A 22,240-nucleotide genomic window follows, 5' to 3' on the forward strand; every position below is an offset into this window, starting at 1 on the left:
CGCCATGTGGTCACCTCCGGGGCAGGCGGGAATCGAACTCATGCGGAAGTGGCTTCAGCTTCTCAGTGCTGTGCTTCAACCCGCTGAGCCACCAGGGAGGGCCAAAACAACATTTTTATGACCCACAAAAAACTTAATATCATAATTTTTGTACTTATTGTTCAGATTTTCTAAATTATCTCATAATTTTTCTCAGAACTGACTTGTTCCACAGATTCCCAAAATATAAGATTCACATAATACCTGAGTTGAATCTAAGTTTTATTCAAAGGGACCACACACCCAGCTGAAGACATACATATTCAAGTCACTTCCCTAGCCAGGGTCAGGAATTCTACGGGGTGGAGTAGCAGAGGCTTTCACCATCACTAAAAATTGCTAGGAGATGAGAAGCATTTACACATTTACCCCTCCTTCCTTCTCCTTGGGGCCTGGAACTTAGCGTGTGATTTCCGGAGCTCTGCCAGCTATTTTGGGCCATATGGTCCCCTTGTGAGTGGAAGCCAAAGCTGGGATGGCAGACAGAGAAGGAACCTGATTTTCCCATTTCACTGTTAATTCCAGTCCTATTATCAAGTCATTAGGATTAGGCTCAGTTTTAATAAAAACAAGTCTTTAGTGGCTTAAACATGATAATTATTTTTCTCTTACACATCTAAGTCTAGAGATAGAGCAGTCCATATCGAAATACAGTGCTTTTATAAAGAGTACTAGATATCTAACACCAAAGAGTATTATCAATAGCGCATCAGATGTCAATAGCTGTGCAAGTAACTGCTCCTAAACCCTAGAGGTTTTATTTATTTTTTTTAATGATTTATCAGATAGAACTGGGGCCAGAGGTGCAGGGGCAGTGGGAAGCTTCACCAGAGACAGAGTGGGGAGCAGAACAGGCAGATCAATGCAGTACACTGTTGAGGGGAGCAGCGGGCGGGTCAGGAGAGGTCTGCTGCGCCATTGGTCACCTCCGGGACCTGGGCCGGGATTGAGCTTGGCACTCGAGGGGCTGCAGCTCGCCTGTAGAGCTGGTGCGAACCCATTGTGCCACCATGGAGGCCACCAGAAGTTTTCAACTAGCGATTGGCACGACCAATTGGCTGGCTTAGGTGGGGGGACCACAGAGACCTGAGGCCAAACCCCACACTGGAGCTCTCTGAGGCTTGGGCTGCACTCTGGCGGGGCACTGGTTTTGCATCTCATTCCCCAGCCATGTGGGCAGCTCTGGAAAGTAAGAAAGAGGGTGCCCAAGGTGGGAGCCGCGCCTTGGTGCAGTCCCAGATGTGAACACCCCGGGCCCTTTCATCCTTCCCCTTTCTCCCAACCTGGTGCCTCTGCCCTGGTCCCTGAAGCTGTGTTTCTGTCCTCTTGTCCAGCCCTCTTGCCTTGGAGGACACCTGAGGTCCCCACCTGCTTCTCTGTCTCTTCCTTAATGTCCTTATTTGGCCACAAGCCACCATCCGCCTCCCTCCCCACCCAGATCTCCAGTTCTGCATCCTTAGCTGTGCTCGCTTCCCGCTATTGTCGCATTCTCTCCAGTTTTGACCCCATCTTGGTCTTCCAACAACCCACTGCCTGCCCTGCACATCTCTGACCTTTCCTTTCCCTTTGCCAATTCCTTTCCACCGCCAGGAAGCCCTCTCCCTGGTGGTCTGTGGTGCTTTCATGATCTTCAATCCTCCCTGCCCAAAGGTGGGTTGGGGAGGATGAGGCGGGAGAGTCTTGGGGTCCCTGATGTGGGGTGCCTTGGTAGTGGCTGCTGAGCGGCCATAATAGCTCTCTGGCTTGGGCATTTTTGTGCTGAATTCTCTTCCAACTGGGCTTCTTCCCTCATGTGGTCAGGTTGTAAAGGCCCCACCCCTCCTCTCTGGATCCTCTAGGCTGGGGGTGGCGGGGGAAGTATTGGGGGGTGCTGGTGCCTGCTTGAGCTTATCCATCTTAGGACATATTGCAGAGGAAGGTTTGGTTCCATTTCTGCTGGATGACTAGGCTGCCCCCTGGGGTGGCCATTTCTGGCCCAGTGGGGCTGAGGCTGGGTCTCCAGCGTCCCTTAGCTCTGCTCACTTCCCAGTATTGTCACATTCTCCCTAGGGTTTTGAGCCCCCCCTTGATCTTCCAACAATCCACTGCTTGCTTAAGTAGCCACATGTCACTGGACACCAGGAGCCCAGGAAGGGACAAAGCAGGCTGAGCAGCGCGGCCCCACCCCAGGTGGGCAAAGAGGTTCAAGGTCTGTGGAAAGCGGTGGAATGACCCAATAGACCCTGGGGGAGGCAGTTTCCCGGCTTTGTTATTCTCTGCTATTGTCTTTTGAGCCTCCAGCGAGGGAGGAAACCTCAGGGTCCACCCTCAGGCTGTGCCGGAACAGGGCTGCACGGTCAGTCCCAGAGTCCGGGGCGAAATGCGAGGCCCGAGCGCCCCCAGGTGTCCGAGGCAGCAATGGCCGCCCCAGGCCAGCCGAGCTGGGAAGACCACGTGGTGCAGGCTCGGTGCCGTGGGCGCAGTCCCCGCTGGCCCGGGCTGAGGTCCTGGAAATCACGCTGTCACGAGACAGGGCGCCCACAGCCCCAAGGCTTCCCCCACTCAGCTGCCCTCCTTCACCCCCAGCTGCGGGGAGGGGGGCCACGGTGGGACAGAATGGGGGTGTGCTTCGCGTTGGCGCAAACCCACCGCAGCTCTGAACTGTGCGGGATGCCGGACCCCAGAACATTCCCCACAGATAGCGAGGTGCTGGGTTCTGCTCCAGACCACCCCCTCCACCCCACTCCCGGTTAGAGCTGCTCTCGGATTTATTTGCTTTTCTGGGAAATGGTCTCCCTGCCCAGAAGCTCCCAGCTGTAGGTGGACATGAGCCGGTGGACATGAGCCGCAGGCAGCGTTGAGCTCTTCAGGATGGTGACAGAGGACAGAGGAGTCCATTTTCCCAGGCTAGTTTTAATTAAAGCCAGTGTGTGCTTTTCACTTTGGTGGTGGGGGTGGGGGTTGTCACTTTAAAGACTGAGAAGGTGGCATCTGAATTGGGAAGTGTGCAGAATATACCCTGGATTTTAGAGTACGAAAGCGAGTGCACAATACATCATTTATTTGAGAGAATTTGTGCTGAATCTTACCCCTTTAAAAATAACTGCACTGGAATGATTTTGTATATACTACTGAGTTGTAAAGAAAACATCAATTTTCTGGGGTGCAGGCCAGAGGGGTGTGTGTGTGGGGGGGTGGCAGTTTCAGAAAATTCCTGTGAGATAAGAGTGGGGAGCAGAACAGGCAGATTGACTGGAACACACTGCTGAGGGGAGTAGCAGGTGGGACAGGAGAGGCCTGCTCGGCCATGTGGGTTGGCTTCCCGGCCTGGGATGGAGTTCAAGCTGCCTGCCCATAGCTGGATAGCGCCGAGACAGCCCCTGAGCCGCCAGGGAGGCCCTAAAGAAAACTTTAATTTCACCTACTTTTTAAATTTGGCTATTAAAAAAAAGGTCTGAGTGACTACAGAGGGCACTTGTTTCTGCTCTCGGGAGTGGGTTGGGCTCTATATTGCGTGCAGATCCTAAAGGTTGGGGACACTGCTGTCCGCAGAACTGGGCATGTGTGTGGGGAAGCCCTGACCTGCAGGAGCTCAGCCTAAGGTGTGGCAACTGGGGTCAGCGTCACCTGCAGGTCAACAGGAGGCATCTGGTAGGCTCAGGAGCAGGGATGCAGCCTCCTCAGGGTCTGCCTGCCCTGGTCCCAAGGGCAGGATGAGACTCACAAGGCAGCAGCTGTAAAGAACACTCTGACCTGACGCCCGACCGGGGCTCTAGCATTTGTTGGCCCTGGCTGTGTGCGGCTCTTGCCTCACAGTTGATATGAAATGGGGCCCAGTCCTGGTCTGCCTCCCAAGGGGCTCTCAAGGCCAGAGTGAGGGTCCCACAGGGAAGCCCTCTTCAGCTGGGGGGGACTTTATGGAAGACATCACCTTTTTGTTCCCTGCACATGAGTCTTTTGATACGTGTACAAGGGCACTTTTTTTTTTTATTACAAGTTTATTTGTATATCATTTTGCACATTTCTTTTATTCCATTTCGAATGTAGTCCCCGTGGGTTTCCCATCACCAAATCACCCGTGTGCCACCATCATAGTCCCATGCATTTCCCTCCCTTCCTCCCCCCCCCCCGCCGTTTTAGATCCCATTCCCCACTCCACCCCCACAAAATGTCTCTGGTATATGGTTGTTCATTATTTTTGTTATTTTCTCGCCTGATCCATTATACTCCTGCTATGAGTGAAACCATCCGGTATTTTTGTTTCTCTTTCTGGCTTATCTCACTAAGCATGATCTTTTCCAGCTCCATCCAAGTTGCTGCAAAAGACATGTGTTTCTCTTTTTTGGTTGCTGAGTAATATTCCATGTACCACATCTTTTTTATCCAGTCATCTACTTTTGGGCTGCTTCCATGTTTTTCCAATTGTAAATAAAGCAGCGATAAACATGGGGGTACAGGTATCTTTTTGAATCAGTGTTTTTGTGTCTTTTGGGTAGATACCTAGGAGTGGGATTGCTGGGTCGTAGGGAAGCTCCATGTTTAGCAGTTTGAGGAACCTCCAAACAGTTTTCCATAGTGGTTGTACTAGTTTGCATTCCCACCAGCAGTGCAGGAGAGTTCACAAGGGCACTTTAAAAGCTTTTACATGCAGGCTACCGGCCTGCAGAAAACAGCTGGTTCAGTTTATAGACCTGGAGAAAAGAGAAGTGAGGCTGATGTTCCTCACAGGGAGCGTGCTGGCTCAGGCCGTGGGTCGGGACCTGAAGGCTAGACCCCACCCGCATCTAGCATCCCTCTGTTAACTGTCAGTGATAGAACGGCCAGGAAGTGCAAGACTTCTCGGGGATCCCAAGTCCCTGCCACCCCCATCAGCTAATGAGGAGCCAAGTTTGAGCCAGAACCCAGAAGTATCCAGTCTTTTCTCAAAAAAAAAAAAAAAAAAATTATTTTGTATGTACACACATAAACAAATGGATGAAATGTTCCTGCGATTTTTAGCTTGTAAGTGAAATCCCTAGTCATCTCCTGGTTCTAGACGTTCTGGGGCACAAACCCTGCACTGGGAGTTATTAGAGAGCAGGGCACCATGGGTGGGATGCCCCGAGCAGCCTATGGCTCCGGGTGAGGCCGGCTGCTCCCTCCGTCAAGTGGCTCCAGGGCCAGGGCTGTGGCAGTCACTGGAGTCCTTTGCCCTGGTTCTAGTTGGGGAGCAGCACACACCATGTCCAGTGTCCTAGGAGTGAGTTCCCTAGGGGAGAGCACAGCTTTCCCAAACAGCAAGGACCAAAAGTTCTGGGGCTCTGAACACACAATTTTCCTTTTCAGGACAGTATACCCCAGAAAATATGGGTGTCCCTACCCAATAAAAGGGCCAGGCCTCAGGCAGGCAGTGGAGAGTCACTGATGGATCTGGAAGGAACTGAAGCTGAAAGGTAAGAGACCTGGTTGTGGTTACTGGGGGGTGAGTGCACCGGAGTCCCTTGAAGGCACCGAGACCTTCATGAGCAGTTTTCACAGCAGCTGCCTTGTGTGAGGTCTTAGAATGGCTGCTCATACAACCTGGAGATCTTCCTTCTCCCTTTAAAGGCTAGAAAACGGGTGTTTTGAGTTCTCAAAGCTCTTTGGGTCATCTTGAAACCTGTTTCACAAGTTGCTGTAGCCTTTGAGATGCTGAGCCGCAAAGTGTCACTGAGAATCTGTTAGGGGCCCATTTCACAGATACACGGAGCTCGTTGAGTGTCTGTCTGGGGCTTGTGGGCCCACTTACCCTCTTCCTCCTTGTTTGACACAACTGCAGTGACGGAGAAATGACCCCCCCTCCCGCCCCCAATTTGTCTCAAGGCCCTCCTATCAGTGGGTGAAGCCAAGTAGCTTCTCCAACAGACTGGTAAGGCAACTTCGCCACCTGGTGGCCATCGAGGGCACACACTTTAGAAATGAAATGCTGGGCTGATGATCAGTTAGTTCTCAGCTTCCAGATACCCACTCCTCCTGCTCACCCTCGCTGCTGAATCAGGCACCTATTTAGGTAGATCGGCAGGAGGCTTCCCTGTCTGTACACTCCAGGCAAAGTGGGTATCCTAAGCATTAACAGGTCCAGGTCAGATATCCAGGGGAGAAGGCAACGGCTTTTCCTGGTGTTCTTTGGTATGTTTCAGGCCAGCAGTCATGGGACACGCTCCACAGTTAGGCCCTTGCTAACTGCTGCTGCTCTCTGATACTGAATCCCTTTGTCTAAAGAAGAAAAAGCCAGTAGTCAGGTGAACAGGGAGGCTGTGTCTGAAAATGCGCTGAGGAATCCTGGGAGCTGTTATCTTATTGATCAAGGTCCAGCCATTTGCCAAGGTATATACACATTTTATTTAAAAAAGTTTACAGTTTTCATTATACACAACTATTAAGAGGTTATAGTCAGAAGAGGCATTTGTCCTGTTGACAGAAGTGCCCACTAGATCATCACAATGCAAGGAAAAAGGTGGAAGGGAGATAGGGCGAGGAAAAAAAATAAGCGATACAAAGCTTAGATTTCAATTAAGGGCTGGTAAGTCCCTTTTACCTCTTCAAGTATCACACAATAGGTACCAAATACAATCAGTAAATAATGGCCATTTCTTCCCAAGCCCACAGCCAGGACAAGTATCTGCTGAATTTGAAGTCCTGGCGCTTCCTCAGGTGAGTGGAGAATCAGCTCACCTGAGGGCTGTTGACCCCCTTTCCCCAGGGGCTGCCACTCCCTCCAATCCCTAATGGAATTGCCAAGATGTCCAGTGGCCAAAGAAAATGCGAACATGGATTCAGAAGTCCAAAGAAATGCAGTTCGTTGTGCCCAATCAGAAATGATTTGATTTCAGTCAACAAGGCTGTAAACCCAGTTAGGAAGTTAATGAAAACTCTCGCTACCTTTTGTTAGTGGCTTTCACTTATTCTAACTGAGCCCCCCCCCACCCCCAAACAAAGAAGGGGCCATATGCCACTTAAAATCAAGTACTAGTTCCCCGAAACATGGCATTCAGAAACTTCACCCGAGAGGCTAGCATGTCTGTCATGATTCTCAGCCATCCCAAAGGAGGCCAGTAAAAAGCAAGCGTCTGGCTGAGGCCAACGAGAGCTTCAGGAAACCTTTGGAGGGGAGACTCTCCTCAGGAGCCTAGATCAGCCAGCTGGCAATTTAGAACAGCTTTTGAAATGGAAGAAAACGTTAGGTATTGGAGAGAGATACGGCAACTTCTAATCACTTCTCTCACTAGTATAAAATGCTGGTTGAAACTGCACAGGAACCTCAAGGAGGGAGACGCGACCGAAGACAAAAGAGCAGAAACGCCGGCTACCCCGAAGTGGCCCATGAGCCCCAGAGCTGGGGCTGCTGGGTTGAGGGCTCGCTCTTGTTGGTTTTGACCTCAGGCTTTTGAATGGGTTGCAAAGAATAATGGCTTGCACCGGTCAACCACAAGGAAAGATTTAAAAAACCAGGGGTACAATGGAAGGGCGCAGCCTGACCTACCACTGCCTTGACAAACCAAGAACATTCAGCCTTGCTGAGAGGCTCCAGAAGCTTCTGGATAACTTGGAAAAACCTTTAGTGGTGTAAGATCCCCTAGCTTCAGACGTACTGCACTATCAGTGGGGTCCAGAGCCCTCAAGAGTCTCAGCCGGCCCTTGTGCCAGGGTTCCCTCTATCTCCATGTGTGGCCTACCACACCCAGGTACAAGGAAGGAACAAAAAGTTGGTTAGTGTAAAAGAGGGGATTCTGTTCAACTTACCAAAAGTCCATGTCCCACTGGAGAGAAAAAGCCCCACACTGAGCCAAGAAGCAGCCTGGGGCCAAGGTTAGTGCCAAGAAAGAATCCAGGTACAGAGAGGGTCCACTGGGATCTGGGGAGCAACTCCAGGAGCTTCCAGTGCCAACTGAGAAGCCTCATCAACCCCCATCACCACAGACGTGGATGGATGCACGTGTGCGTGCGCACTGCAGCCGTGCTCGGATCTGCCGCTCGCTCCCTGCCGCCCCGCGAGCAAGTCTGCACCGGGGGTGCTGGACTGAGCAGGGGCAGAGCCGCGGCACTGCTCACAGACCTTCCCGGAACTTGGTTCTACGTTTGGGACAAGATTAAAAGCCATTATTGTCTGGACATTATTTTTTCTTTTTGAAAGGTAATTAGAACACTATTGTTTATACAATATTGAAAAAATACAATTTTTTTATTGTTGAACGCAAATCACCACCCAGCACTTTAAGCCTACCCTAAATCGCACCTACAGTGACGGTTACAGCACAAGCAAACTGCTAGTCCAGCAGGTGAGCGAGTCAGACAGTGCCAGCAGAGACCCTCCCTCCCCCAAGCAATGAGAAGACAACGTGCTAGATAAGAGTTAAAGTACACCTGTACGTGTTAAATAGTTAATACTACCCTTCCACCAAGCCACAAATGCTAGATAGATAACTCGGCAAGGTTAACTCACCACAGCCTACATAACTGCACTTTTAAGTTTTTTTTTTTTTTAAAAAGAAAACCTTTTTGCTTCATGCCCGTAATTAACATAAAATAAGTAAATTCTTTGTCTTTTTATTTAGGAAAATAATCATGCTAAAAGCAAGTTGTAATTTATATAGATTTTCAAAGAAAAGATTGATTGTGCTTTTGAATTAAAAAAAGACAGGATAGGGTATCTTCCAACCTCACTGATGCAAATCTTGTGGAATAGAGCACTTCTAAACTAAAATCACATCAGAAACAAAAACTAAAGTATCCCAGTGGGACATTCAAAAATTGTCTTAGGTTTTAGGATTGGCTAATTCTGCTATGGTCCTACTGGTTGCTGCAAAACAAACAAACCCCAAAACCAAAAAATACAGACTTGCTGTCTCAAGTTCTCCAGATTCAGCAGGCAACACTGAAATCTGAAAGAAACTGCCGGCCACCTGGACATATGGTTAGCTGAGTAAACATCTGGTTAGCAGGCATTTTAAACGGTCTGATTTCCTCACCGCACACAGGAGAGAAAGCAGTCGTCCTTCAGAACCTGTTCTGCTACCTCATATTTTTGAACCCTTTTCTCCTAATTCAGTCACACTCTGAAAAAAAAAAAAAGCTGTGTCGGTTTTTCCCATGTTAGAACCTCTAGTTGTTCCAATGATTACTCATGGTAAGCGTGTGTGTTGGGCCTAAAATGCTCACTCCCCACGACAGACGAGGCCAGGCGGCTGCCGAGAGCAGACGGGCCTGGGTCTCCCGCCAGAGTCCCCGGGCCACTGAGCGGCTGTCCTAGGAGGAGGCCACCGCTTGGGAGGTGGAGACTAAACTGCAGCCAGTCTAAGCACAAGTCACGCACACGCCAAACAAGTCAAAATCCTAAAACCCAAACACTCACCACCTCTCACGTATAAAGCTCTGAGTCCGGAGTAGCGGTCTCAAAGTGGCCAGAACAGGGTGTGTCTCTGCGCTGCCGTTCGAGAGGAAATGTCTTCCCGGGCACTCTCCCCTGTCCTCTCAAAAAGGTCTGAATTACAAACTCTACCCCAAGAAAAAGAATCAGGTTCAGAAAAACACTCCAAAAGGCTCTCCAAGCAAAAACACTTGCGGCTGCAGGGCCTGGTAGCAAGAAGGGCGAGAATCTACATATAAAAATGTACTTAAAATCTGAGTCAAAACATTGTTTTCCGTTCCAATACTCTAGTCAGCTCCCTGTTTTATGCTGTTATCCGCAGAAAGGGGCCACCTAAGGGCTCGCAGGAAGGAGCAGCTCTGATTCTCACTTGAGGCTGGCTCTCAGGGCTCCCACAGCAGGCCTTTTCCTCCCAGTCTGAAAAAGCTCTACTCTATCTTCACATCCAAGAGCTGGGTGGTTTGGTTTGTTTCTTTGGAACCATCAATAAAAGAAGCAACTTTTTCCTGTTATTTGTACTCACATCTGTCTATCAGAGCGGCTAATTCTTGGACAGCTGAGCAGCGCACGGCTGACTTGGCCACACGGACTCATGGATGCATGCACGCGGACCGCGGTGCTGCCCAGTGGAATGTGCGCCTCAGGGGGAGAAACGACCAAGAAACCAAGATCTAAAGGGTGATATATAATATATATATATCAATGCTATTATTCATAAAAACCTTGTTTAGTAATAAAAAAAATTGCTTTGTTTAAATATGAATATTATAGTCTGCTTCTCATGGTTAGGAAATAATAGTCTTTCTGAAAAGCAGGTGCTTTCTCTACTACAACTCCATATCCTGGGCCTCATCTTCCGAGAAGTCAGACATAGAACTCTCCGACGAGCTGTCGCCCGTGCCCTCTTCCTGCTCCTTCAGCGCCTCCTCCGTCGCGTACTTCTGGATGTACTCTGCACAGGGAGGGGACACAAGACCAGGGCAGTGAGCAGGCGAGTACGTGCTGCAGACCTCAGCACTGACCGCGTTCAGGGAGGCTCGTGCTTACTTCGGGCGGGGGGAGGGGAGACAAAGAGCCCCCACAGGGAGACGTCTTGGGAATGGGTTTAGACACTTGCCTCCTCGGTAAGAAAGGCAAAGCAGAACATCTGACTTGCGTGGGAACAAATACGCACCCCAACATACAGGCACACCAACCACTCAGGACTTGGCACGGGAGACAGCAGAGGCCCAGGAGGATGCCTGGGGCTCAGTGGCCACCAGCTCTCCGTCAGGGTGCCCTCTAGCACCGTCCTTGCTGGCTTACCAGTGTGGCTTCACGGTGTGGCAAATGACGAATCAGGGAAATGGGACCCACACATTTTATTTTTAATAAAGCCATTTGACTCCCAGAAAAATACTAGTTAGAATTCTATAGTAATGCATAAGGAAACACCATCATCTTTTTAAGATTTGCAATCCTGTAATTATAGTCAGTCCAAATCTATTATTTTAGGAATAGATTTTAGTTTAAACAGATCCTGCCTGTCAGGTTTTTTTATGCACTGGTAAAAACAGTCTCGATCTGCCAGAAAGAGCTTCTCTCTTGAGACACAGCTAGCCCGAGTGATTGACCATGCGTTATTTACCTGAAGACTTATGCTGAATTGGCTGGCTGAAAAGAAATTTTTGAGAATGCTGAACAATTACACTTGTTCCTACAAACTTAATGCGTACTGTTTTCAAGTAAACAGCCTGTACACACTAAAGAGGCAAGCCTCTCCTATTCAGAAAGCAAATGGCTAAGTGGCCTGCCAGATCTGAACAACTGAGCACAGAGGTGACTTTTACTTTATATTTTTAGAGGGCTGTTAAATAGTAAGTGCTTACTAGGACGAGGCTGTTCAGGAGGTAGCAAAGTGAAGAGCAAGGTCACCACTGAGAAGAGAAACAAAGGCTTTATCTACCTAAGGACCCTCTGAGGGAGGGACTTAGGCTCCAGAGCCCAGGTGACTGTCACCTCTGCACTGACCCATGAGGGCCCAATCAGCCGCAGCACCAGCAGGAAAGACAGAGCCCCAATGAAGCACAGAAAATGGCCGGAATGTTGAAACACACATAAAAGAGAAACGCACTTGCTTTAAAAAGACCTGAAGCAAGTACGGTAAGGTGTGTGTACAGGTTCTGCTGTGGAGGGGTGGTGGGCACATGGTCAAGTCACCGTGTTCTTCTGAGGGGAAGAACTACATTGTGATATTCTGCTGCACTGGAGAAGCAATGTCACACACAGTGGCAGGCTCAGCAGGCCACTCACCGAAGCAGGAAAAGAAAGAAATCTTTCCACAGCCTCAAGGCTGTCCAGTCCTGCAGGCTGGTATTTACAAGACATGACTGCATCGACTAAAAATGATGCTACCTCACGTTCATGTGAGAAAGGGTGCATACCGGAACTGAGGCCAGGCATGGAAATGTCTGGCGGCAGCTCAGGGGAGTCAGGCCTGGGCACACATATTGGAACTCCTCCTGGAGGGGTTACCTGCAGCCGAGGGGTGAATTCCTCCTTGGGCAAGGAGTATGCGTGTGGGAGGGGGCTTCCTAAGGACCAAATCTCCAGAGAATGACCATATTTAGGAGATGGAATAAGAAGAGTTTTCAGAAAGCTAAGGGAATAAAGTAATCAAAGCTGCAGAGAGGTTAGGAAAATGGGTTCTGAGAAAGGTCCAGAAGATTAGAGGGCAATGAGGTCATCGACTGAGCAGTTAGTGGAGGGAGACAAGAGAGACCTCCAGCATCTGGAATAAGGAAGCGCAGAGTTTGGAAATGAAAGCAAATCACAAGATTCCTTGAAGAAGTCCTTGGGAACAGAAGGGCTTCTGAAATGGGACTATGGATGGCCTGGGGGTAAAAAAACTAGGAGTGGGGGACGAGAGTGCCATGCAGAAGGATAAATGAGAGAACAAGATCACAGGCTGGTGGGGGGGGATTTTAAGAAATTAGACAGGACAGCTCTCATTTCTACTAAGAGGGACAAAGAGGGGCGGGGTCTGTCTGTACAGAAAGGTGCAGTAGGACGCTGAGGTGAGCTTTGGTCCTATAGGCCTCAACATTTCAGAGAGCTAGAGCTTCCGAAGCTAGAGCTGACTCTTCTAAGATAAAACCGCAGGTTGGTTCCTCTTGTAACTGTTGTGATGGCAGACAGGTACTGGCATGGGGCTGGTGGTAAAGGGTTGCTTGAAGGACAAGGAGCATAGATAGGTACTACAGGAACATTCTGCACTCAGACATCTGCAACTTACAGGCAATGTCAAGTGGTTACTATGTCAAAATTATTTAACAGTCTCAGGAAAGACTTACCTGGTTGAAAATGATGGCTTTTTTCTTGAAATACAAGCTCACTTAGCTATGTATAATAAAACAAGATGATTTGCAAAACACTTGAGGCCTAAGTAAACTCATTAGGGTAGATTTATTTCAGCTATATTTCAACAAAGTACCACAATAACCTTATAGAGACCAGGGAGAGGAAAACCACTTTTTAAAAACAAATAGCCCCAAAGGTCTGCTTTGTCTTACACCTGCAAGTTAAGGGAAAGACCTATATACTCAAAGCTCTCACAAAGTGTTTCTGCCATCATTTCTCACAAACGCTTCAGCAGAGGCACACTTTTTGTCTTCTATGCAGGTCAGGCTAGGAACTGGGTCCAAACCAAGGGCTGCCATTTGGCACAAAGAGCAGGCCTTTTTCACAGACTGACATCCTTCCCTTTTTGGTCAAACTATTTCTCCTGGCAGTGAAAAAGACATGATGAACACCAACAGAGGCTATGGGCCTTAGATACTTCACCACCATGTTACCATTCTTATAGAATTCGTGTGCCAACAGCATGTGCACCTTTAAGAATGAGAGAAGAGGATTCTACACGCAGAAGGCTCAGCAAACAAGAACTACGACCACTAGCACATTTCTAACTGACATGGCATATTTCAAGTTTTAATGGAAAAATTCCATTCTGCTAGGGCACTGGGATCAGGTATCTGCCAAACTAAAGAAATGTGGCTAAATGTAGATTTCCCAAAGTAAAAAATCAGTGTGGGAAATAAGAAGCCAACTGGCGTCAATAGGTAGATGATATAATAATGATGAATTCAGCAATTACTTCCCAGTGCCCAAAGTTAACTGCTTTCCTAAAAGGACAGGATGATATGTCTGTAAACAAATATGAGATCATGACTTCCAACTAATACTACTTTCAAGTCTAATTTTCTAATTTAGTAAGAGGAAGCAGTGGATGCTGAGGTTCTTCTACAGAAGCATCCACAGATCTCTGGCAGGTTACATCTGTCACTACCTAGACAGCTTAGTTCCACCTGCTCATCTTCCCTTGTGCTCTCTCTTCTTCCCTGGTATCTACCCTTCCAGAGGTATCCATGACCTGTGGAACAAGAGGACAGTGAGCTCTGCTCCAGTCCAAGTTCCTCTTTTCAGGCCTGAGAAAAACTGTTAGTTAACTAAGGAGGGCTCCCACTGACCAAAGCTGAACGATCTCAGCTCCAGCTCCAGGTTCAACTCCTTGCCTGCTTACCTTTGATTTTCTGCTTGTATTCTTCTGGCCGGTGGAGGTACATGGCTGCAGCATCACCATTGAGAGGGTCTATGGGATTAGGATAAGCCAACAACTGGGGCAGGAAGGACTCAAATATATTGGTAAGATCTGAAAAAACAGACAGAAATACATCATGCACAGAACAAGTACATTCACTTAAATTTCACTGAAATTCAGTCATCAAAACGGCTTACCTTGCTAAATATTTAGCCACATGGATATTTTTCGGTGGAAGTGCGCTCCATTATGTGTGGCTTACCTTACCTACTCCTTTCAATACAGTTTAAAAAAATACAACTTTAAGTGTATTGAAGAACCATGTAAAGGTATAGCTGATACTCGTTTCGAAAGGCAATTTGTACCAATTCTAATTCACACCATTTTCTAAACCAAGAATTTAGAATCACTGCATGGTTTATTAAAATCAATGTCCCAGCACCCTACATTCTTCATCTCCACAAAATGAGCAGTTGATTTCTCAACTTAGTCATTTTCTTAGATTTAAAAACCCCCCACTCTGAAAAGTACAAGTGCCAGATTTTATAAGAACGAAATAATTTTATAGACCCTGACATTTAATTTGCCTAGCTTCTAACAATGGTAAATAAAACCATTTTTTCAATTATTTTGATAGTAAGGGCAAGAACCTATATGGATCACTTAAAATTTGTAAGACAAGTTACCAGTCTACTACATTTATTGATCATCATTATAACGGACATTTATTAATTCCCTTCTTGCCACACTCGAGGTCCTGTTGCACAGAGATGACATCTAGACACACAGCACAAACCTACCACACCCTGTGGTCATGGTGTTTGACCAGGGAAGCAGCCCTGCATGCCAGGTGTAAACTAAAGCACGCACCCTGCTCCAGAGTCGCTGTCCTGCCCCCTCTGTCCGGTCTTCGCTACCGTGGGCTGCGCTGCCCTAGTACCGCCACAGTCAGGCTGTCATGTTCTGGAGAGAATGCTAGCTGCCTTTAACGGAATTTGTTTGCGAGAGAGCAGTTTTGTACAGTATAATAAACGCTTTGTAAAATTAATCACTGTACATCAATGGTTATCAACTACAGGGAACAGGGGGCAACATCTGGAGACATTTTTGGTTGTCATGACTGGATAGAAGAGGGGCCGGCTGCATATCCAGCACCCGAGGGGAGAGGGCCCAGGCTCTGCCTCCTACAGTGTACAGGATAACCCTGCACAAGAAATAAATTGCCTGGACCAAAATGTTTATACAGTCCTGAGGTTGAGAAACACTGCTTTAGAGAAAAGGGCCAGAGGAGATACAGCCACGTGCTGCAGAATGCAGCATCAGGCAGATTCATCCTCGTGCAAACACAGTGAGGCGCTTACACGAACCTATGCAGTATAGCCAGTGACACTCCTGAGCTAGAGATAGGGACCTCGTCAAGTATGTGGTCTGTCACTGACCCGAACGTCCCAATACAGCACAAGAACTGTCCTTTTTTTGTGAGCCACAGTCAATCTCTGTTAGAATATTCACCATTCGGCCCTCCCTGGTGGCGCAGCGGGTTAAAGCACTGCACTGAGAATCTAAAGCTGCTTCTACATGAGTTCGCATGAGTTCGCATGAGTTCGATTCCCGCCTGCCCCGGAGGTGACCACATGGCGCGGCAGACCTCTCCTGACCCGCCCGCTGCTCCCCTCGGCAGTGTACTTTGTCGATCTGCCTGTTCTGCTCCCCACTCTGCCTCTGTGAAGCCTCTCACTGACCCTGAGACTCTGGCCTGTACCCCAGTTCTGTATACACAAATAAATAAATCTTTAAAAAAAAAAATTCACCATTCATCACTGCTGCTGCAACACAAAAGCAGCTACAGATCCTAAGTGAACAAATGGGTGTGGCTGAGGTCCAATAAAACTTTTGAGTATGAAATAGGCAGCCAAAGCTTGCCAAAATCCACTCTAGAAAACACTACAAAAAATAAGAGGTGGTTCTTCTTTGTCACTGTAGCATTAACAAGCCGGGCAGTTAGAAACTAAACTAGGGAAAGAATTTCTGCAAGGACAAAAATGTTCCGTATCTGCACTGTCCAGAACATGGGCCACACGTGGCTACTGAGCACATGAAAGATGGCCGGTGTGACTGAGGAGCTGAATTTTTCATCTTACTTAATTCTAATCACATTGAGCTTATAGCTGCATCAAGCTCAGGCACATGTGGCCAGTCGACCCCACACTGGAGAGTCGGGGCCAGCGAGAGTCTGTGGGAAGGCGAGTGACAGCTGCGCTGCCTGACAGTGAGGGGCTCCCCCTACCACCCCAAGGGGCACGCAGCGTTAGCGCATGGGGGGCTTCACCAAAGAGCCACATTACAGTGGGCGTCCTAGGTGCCAGAAAGTGCTGCCTGGTTTTCTAATCAAAAAGGTAAAACAAAGATAATCCAAGATAACTCTCACCACCTGTAGTAAGATTTTCACTATTTTCCATTCCTTTTTGTTTTGAAGAAAGAACAGTCAACAGACCAGTAATTCATGATACAAAATCATGGCAAATTAAGGGCCAGAGAAAAATATCACAGTTCTAATGCTGAGTGGAGGAGGCCATAAAATGGTCATGTTCTTAAAACTGTGGAGCAGGCAGATATTTGAGAGGTGTTATTAGGTTATTTAAGAAGTCAAGATGATAGGCTGTAACTTGTATCATTTGCACTTCAACAACTACCTTTTTACCTTTAAAAATTGCATTTTTCTGTAACTGTGCACTTTCAACTTTTGCAAATGCTTTAACTACTTAATAAAACAAGAAAAGTCTGAAGAATTTTTTCTTCTCTTTTTCCTTAGTGGGGGGTGGCTTATTAAGGTGGTAGGAGAAAATGCCAGAAAGCAAGCAAAGAAAAAAAAATCAAGAGATCTGGAAGTTCTTACAAGTAGAACACGATCAGTCGCTAAGAATTACGGGAACACTGACAATATCAACAGTGGTGGCAGCAGTGACAACTGGCCCTTACTGGAGCGCAGCACTCACCAGCATTTCACTTATGCATGCAGTGCCCCCAGGGACACGCAGTGGCACTGAGGCAGGTGCCACCAGTACTATCTCCATTTCACACACGGGGACACTGAGACGCAGGAAGAAAACCTGGGCTTGTCCACTGCATTGCCTGTGTTAATGGGGAAAAGGGACGAGTGTCTCAGCTTTCATCATGGCACAGCCTCTTGCATTTCTGCATCAAAACTGTGCACCATCAGAGATGGATTTTCCTCTCAAATTTTTTTCCCTTAAAAGTTCAAGGCCATGGCCCTCCCTGGTGGCGCAGCGGGTTAAAGCACAGCACTGAGAAGCTAAAGCCACTTCCACATGAGTTCGATTCCCGCCTGCCCCGGAGGTGACCACATGGTGTGGCAGACCTCTCCTGACCCGCCCGCTGGTCCCCTCAGCAGTGTACTTCCGTCGATCTGCCTGTTCTGCTCCCCACTCTGTCTCAGGTGAAGCCTCTCGCCGCCCCTGCACCTCTGGCCTGTACCCCAGTTCTGTATGCATAAATAAATAAATCTTTAAAAAAAAGTTCAAGGCTAGACGGTGGTGTCTGAGAATGCTGGGTGTTACTGTGGCTGAACTGCTTGACAGTTCAGAGAGGCAGTATCCTTGTTTTCAAGTGGCTCCACCACAGGAAGTAGCCTGCAGCTCCCTGGACACCTGTGACAAGAGAACTGGAGGCGCCTCCTGCCACATCGTCATCACGGTGCTGCTCAGAGAGACGAGCAGCTGCATGTTCCTACCAAACAATGAAAAACCATAAACATATATGGGTTTATTCTCTTTGTGTTCAGAAGTGCTTCAGGACTCGAAAAATATTGCAGATGTCTCATAGCTAGTTGTTTTATGAGGTCCAAGTCAGACCTTTTCCTTCTATGTTTAAGTTTTTCAAGTTACCAGTAATTGGCTCTGCCTAGGTATTTGTTCCAAACAAATTAAGCCCTCAATTATCTTTCTTTTCTGTGTCTACTGTCTTCCTGCATTAACATACTTTTGATCCATTTTACAGGTGTGCTGAGTCACACCTGTAAAACCGTAGTGCAGAAAGAGACAAGCATGCAGTCTAATTTTGGATGACAGCTTTGGAAGGCCAGGATGCCAACACTGGCCATTTCAAAGTAGTCCAGTTCCCAAAAGTGACCCACAGTGTGACCCCCGCCACGAGGACCCATCCCAAAGGTCCCTCCCTCCAGTGTACACATGTGGACAAGATCATCTTCCAAGAGAAATACACTGGCAGTAGAGCTAAACCATGACTCAAGAATGAAATAAAAGATGCTCATCTGAATGAGCAATTTCCCTAGAGTTGTTAACATCGGTTTAAAGATCTTTTTACGGTTTAAAGATCTTTTTAAAGAAAACATTAACCTTCAACTTTTTGAAAGGGAGAGCCAGACAACAGGTCACCAAATCTAGAGATGTTAGTCAGCTAGTTCCATACTGGCCTCCTTAATTTGTAAAAAATGTCCCAAGGTCCCTGAGAAGCATTCTTTATGAGTAAAGAGCTCTTACCTTTGGACTAAACCAGCACTCACCAAAACGCAATACCTAGTAGGCCTGATTCTTCAGCCTCATCTTATGGCACTGATGTTAGTAATATTACAACACTCATACCTTGCTTTGGGCATATAAACTAATGATTTATATTTATATTTAATTAAAAAAAAAAAAACCCGCAAGTCACAAATCCACTTCTTACCAAAAACAGTACCTCTGACTCTCCTAGCCTAGAGCAATGCTCTCGCCTTGAGTCTACATCCACTCAGAGTTACCTATAGAGACTTTCCCCCTCCTTTCCGAATCTGCATGCTGAAGAGCTCACACCTATCCTAGGGATTATAACTTAGGAGAGGGTGACATCTGTCTGTGATTTATGTGGATGCAGAAAGGCACAGCCAGAAAACATCACAGAAATGCACAGCCAGAAAACATTACTCTATGCAGCCTCTATCCCCCCAAGACCCAGTAGGAAAGGGCTATTTGCTTGTTGTTTCTTTGGCTCAATAAAGTCAGGTCTCAGCAGCAAAGCTGCTGAAAAGGCTCAAATTTAGTTGCGTTGCCTTCCCTGAGCCTTTCGTTTTTCTCTTCTGCACGCTGCTATCATTATCACTTCCTCCAGGTGCAGGTATTCAAACTACAGACAGGAAAAAGTAATGCATTTTAGAGGGGCTTTAAGGGGCTTATTTTGAGCAGAACAGGTAGTGGTAGATATCACCTAACACAATGGACACCAGATAAAGCAAATTCCATTAGGCTGTATGTCTCCAGCAAAAAGGAAGCTGGCTCCTTAGTGATGAACAACAGATGAAAGCCCTAGAAGACCAAAGTCTAATCTCAGGCTTCCCACTGACTTGCTTTTTGACCTTGGGCAGGTCTCTTCCTTTCTCAATTTCATCTCAATTTCTTCATCTGCAAAAAGAGAAGTGTAATACTGCAGTTCTTTATAAGCAAGAATTGACATATTACTAAAAATGACTGTAAAATAAGACTTCACACAGCAAAGGACTAAACTGAAGTATTAATACAAATATGACATCTTCATATTTGTATAAATTTCAGCTACCTGTATCCCTCTAGGAATAAGTATTGAATAAAACGAATCACAATGAAAAAAACAAACAAAAAAAAAAATCACAATTCTTAAAGTAAAGTCACCCTAACTCCAGGTGACTCAGATGGTACAAGGCTTACCATCTGGGGATGACTCACGCTTCTCCTGTTTTATTCTTGGCTGTTTATGAGCCAGTGACCCTAAGTTATTTCTTCTTCCTCTATTTCCTCTGAATATTAAAGTGGGAATTTTTGTAAAGCATGTTGCTATGTTGCTATCTTCAGATTAAAAGCCTGTGGATGCCCCAAGCCCAACATGGTCTGCCCTACCAAGAACCAGTTACTAAACAGGCAGTCATCTCAAAGAGTTAAACTTGCATGATCTTCCCTTGTTTTTCAGACCGAACACCAAATGCTGTAACTGAGAAAACACCACATGTCCAGGCACGGAGAAGCACCTGTGACTCCTCCCATCTCAAAGCCTCCCCCTGACCCTTCCTATATGACCTGCTCCTGTCCCCACTTCCCAGGTGCCGCTCAGCATTCTTAAGAGTCAAACAAATATGCACAGGAAAACTGGTTTGAAAAGACACAGTCACTTGCCCAGCAATGTGAGTTCTGTGTATCTGTATTTTAAGAATTAACTTCTTAGGCTTATACTGGAAGCTGTTTTAAAGAAAAACAAGTCTTTAATATCAGTCCTTTATATCATTAGTCTTATCAGACTTGACATGCCTAAAATTAATTCCCCGAAAACCTATGCCCTCCTCCTAACACCTAGCTTCACTGTTAACACCCTTGTTCCTAAGCTCTGAAACTCTAGAGTAGCCTGTCTTCCATGACCTCAGTCTGTCTCCCAGACTTGGAGTCCCTCTTCTGTTTCCTCTGGCCTATAATTATGCTGAAGCTAATCTATCATGTAACTGGGACTGAGACAACCATCTCCTATATGGCTCTATCAGTCACCAAACTCTTGCCTTTGTAATCAGGGAAAGCTTAGAACAATTATTCAGGCGATTTCTCATCAAGAGAAAATTCCTCATTATTTTCCTTCAAAACTGTTCATTATACAGAAGCATGCTATCCACCAAAACTTGTAGTTCACTGTTCCTCCACACCCTTCTGGAGGGTGATCCTGGGTCTCCCAAGTTAAAAATCACTACCTAGCTACAAATCTTTAAAATACTGTTCTGAAACTCAATAGGAAGCAGGATTGAAAGGAGAGGAATAGAAGAAAGTTCTGTTTATATTCAGAGGTTAAAAAAATATAAGCAAAACCCAAAAAAGTTAATTCTAGTGATCTAGAACTGATTGCTTCACTCTACTTAACAAAGATCTTTCCCGGGGCTTTTAGTCATTTTCGTTAAACTGATGGTCAAAAAAACTGTGATCACCTGCAAATTTCAACCACATTATGCACATCCTTGGTTTACTAGAAAAATCAGTAACCTTTTAAAATCCCACTGATTGGTTTTTGCTCAATTTATAATGACTTGTAATTAATCATGAATTGGTAAGTGAGTCATGAATCTGTGTTCAAAATAAAATGTAATTTCATTTATTCAAGTTTTTTTGGGGGTGGAAGGTATATGTACAAAAATACATACAGTCCATTTTAAAAATAAAAGAGAGAAAGCAAGTACAGTTTCCAGGTTTTCTTCCATTATTTAATATTTTTAGCCTAATTTATAAATCATTACTTTCCTAGTCTTTAGCTAGTTCCTAAGAGACTATTTAAAAAAAAAAAAAAATCTTTATGCAGAGCTGGGGTACAGGCCAGAGGTGCAGGGTGGTGAAAGGATTCACCAGAGACAGAGTAGGGAGCAAAACAGGCAGATCTATGAAATATACTGCTGAGGGGAGCAGCGGGCGGGTCAAGAGAGATCTGCAATGCCATGTGGGTTACCTCCCAGGCTGGGAATTGAACTCGAACTGGTGCTGAAGTGGCTGCAGCTAGTTTGGGAGTGCTTTGCTTTTAATCCACTGTGCCACCAGGGAGGGACCTTTCTAAGAAACTAAGATATTAACAATGGATTTAAGTTGTTTAACTTAACTTTCTCCTGCTTACAACCTGTGAACACTAAAAACAGTGAGATTTTTATCCTCAAAAAGGAGTCAGAAGCCTATACATATCTCAACTGGTGCATCAGCCCTGCATGTGATCAAGCAGATATGCATGAGAAGAACTGGTAAGCAAAGACCTTCCCTTGAGAACATAAATAAAGCTGATCAGGAGACACGCCCTCAGGCATGCAGACAGACTTGAACTTTTCTAAAGTAACTAATCTGAGGAAAAACCTAAGTGGTTAGCTGAAGCAGACTACCAAGAACTTCCTGTGGTACCCTGGCACAGGACCAGCCAGTCACAAGACTTGCCTCACTAGATTTAGTTTACTGGTGACACGCTGCTCATGGATATATCCAGTCATCAATATGCTGGAGGTGAGAGTGTAGTTATAATTACTAGTTGAAAGAGTCTTCTGTGTGGACAAAATGTGCAAAGGGTGTGAACTCATCATATTTATACTTTGTCATATTAGCCCATGAGTTCTTTTAAAGACAGATTAAGGTCTTACGGAGAGGATCATGAAAGCAAAAAATGAAACACCTAAACACCTCTCCTCAAACCTCAAAAAAAAAACAAAACAAAAACAAAAACAAACAAAAAAAATGAGTAGGAACAACTAACAATAGTTATTC

General features: G+C 46.4%; 1 protein-coding gene and 1 long non-coding RNA gene across 7 annotated transcripts in view; one reads left to right on the plus strand and one right to left on the minus strand.

Annotated features, from left to right (window-relative positions):
* Nucleotides 1–10,021, plus strand: part of LOC105853234 — a 58,847-nt gene extending 48,826 nt beyond the window's left edge. For 5 of the 6 annotated variants that reach the window (XR_001145076.1, XR_001145075.1, XR_001145077.1 and 2 more), the window contains 2 exons: nucleotides 5,344–5,450; nucleotides 9,940–10,021. This is a non-coding gene — a long non-coding RNA (uncharacterized LOC105853234). Of the gene's footprint in view, nucleotides 1–5,343; nucleotides 5,451–6,176; nucleotides 6,364–9,939 lie in introns of all 6 variants that reach the window. The other variant, XR_001145080.1, reaches the window with a different exon arrangement.
* UBE2H (ubiquitin-conjugating enzyme E2H) overlaps nucleotides 6,361–22,240 on the minus strand; it is a 98,257-nt gene continuing 82,377 nt past the window's right edge. Inside the window, exons 6-7 of the mRNA XM_004677037.2 lie at nucleotides 13,965–14,093; nucleotides 6,361–10,355 (exon numbers count right to left, since the gene is read on the minus strand). Coding sequence (XP_004677094.1) covers nucleotides 10,231–10,355; nucleotides 13,965–14,093 — 254 coding nt within the window. The 3' untranslated portion in view covers nucleotides 6,361–10,230. The remainder of the gene's footprint in view (nucleotides 10,356–13,964; nucleotides 14,094–22,240) is intronic.

This window comes from Condylura cristata, unplaced genomic scaffold (genome assembly GCF_000260355.1).
Source record: "Condylura cristata isolate star-nosed mole 26May11 unplaced genomic scaffold, ConCri1.0 scaffold00005, whole genome shotgun sequence".
NCBI classification, from domain to species: Eukaryota; Metazoa; Chordata; class Mammalia; order Eulipotyphla; family Talpidae; genus Condylura; species Condylura cristata.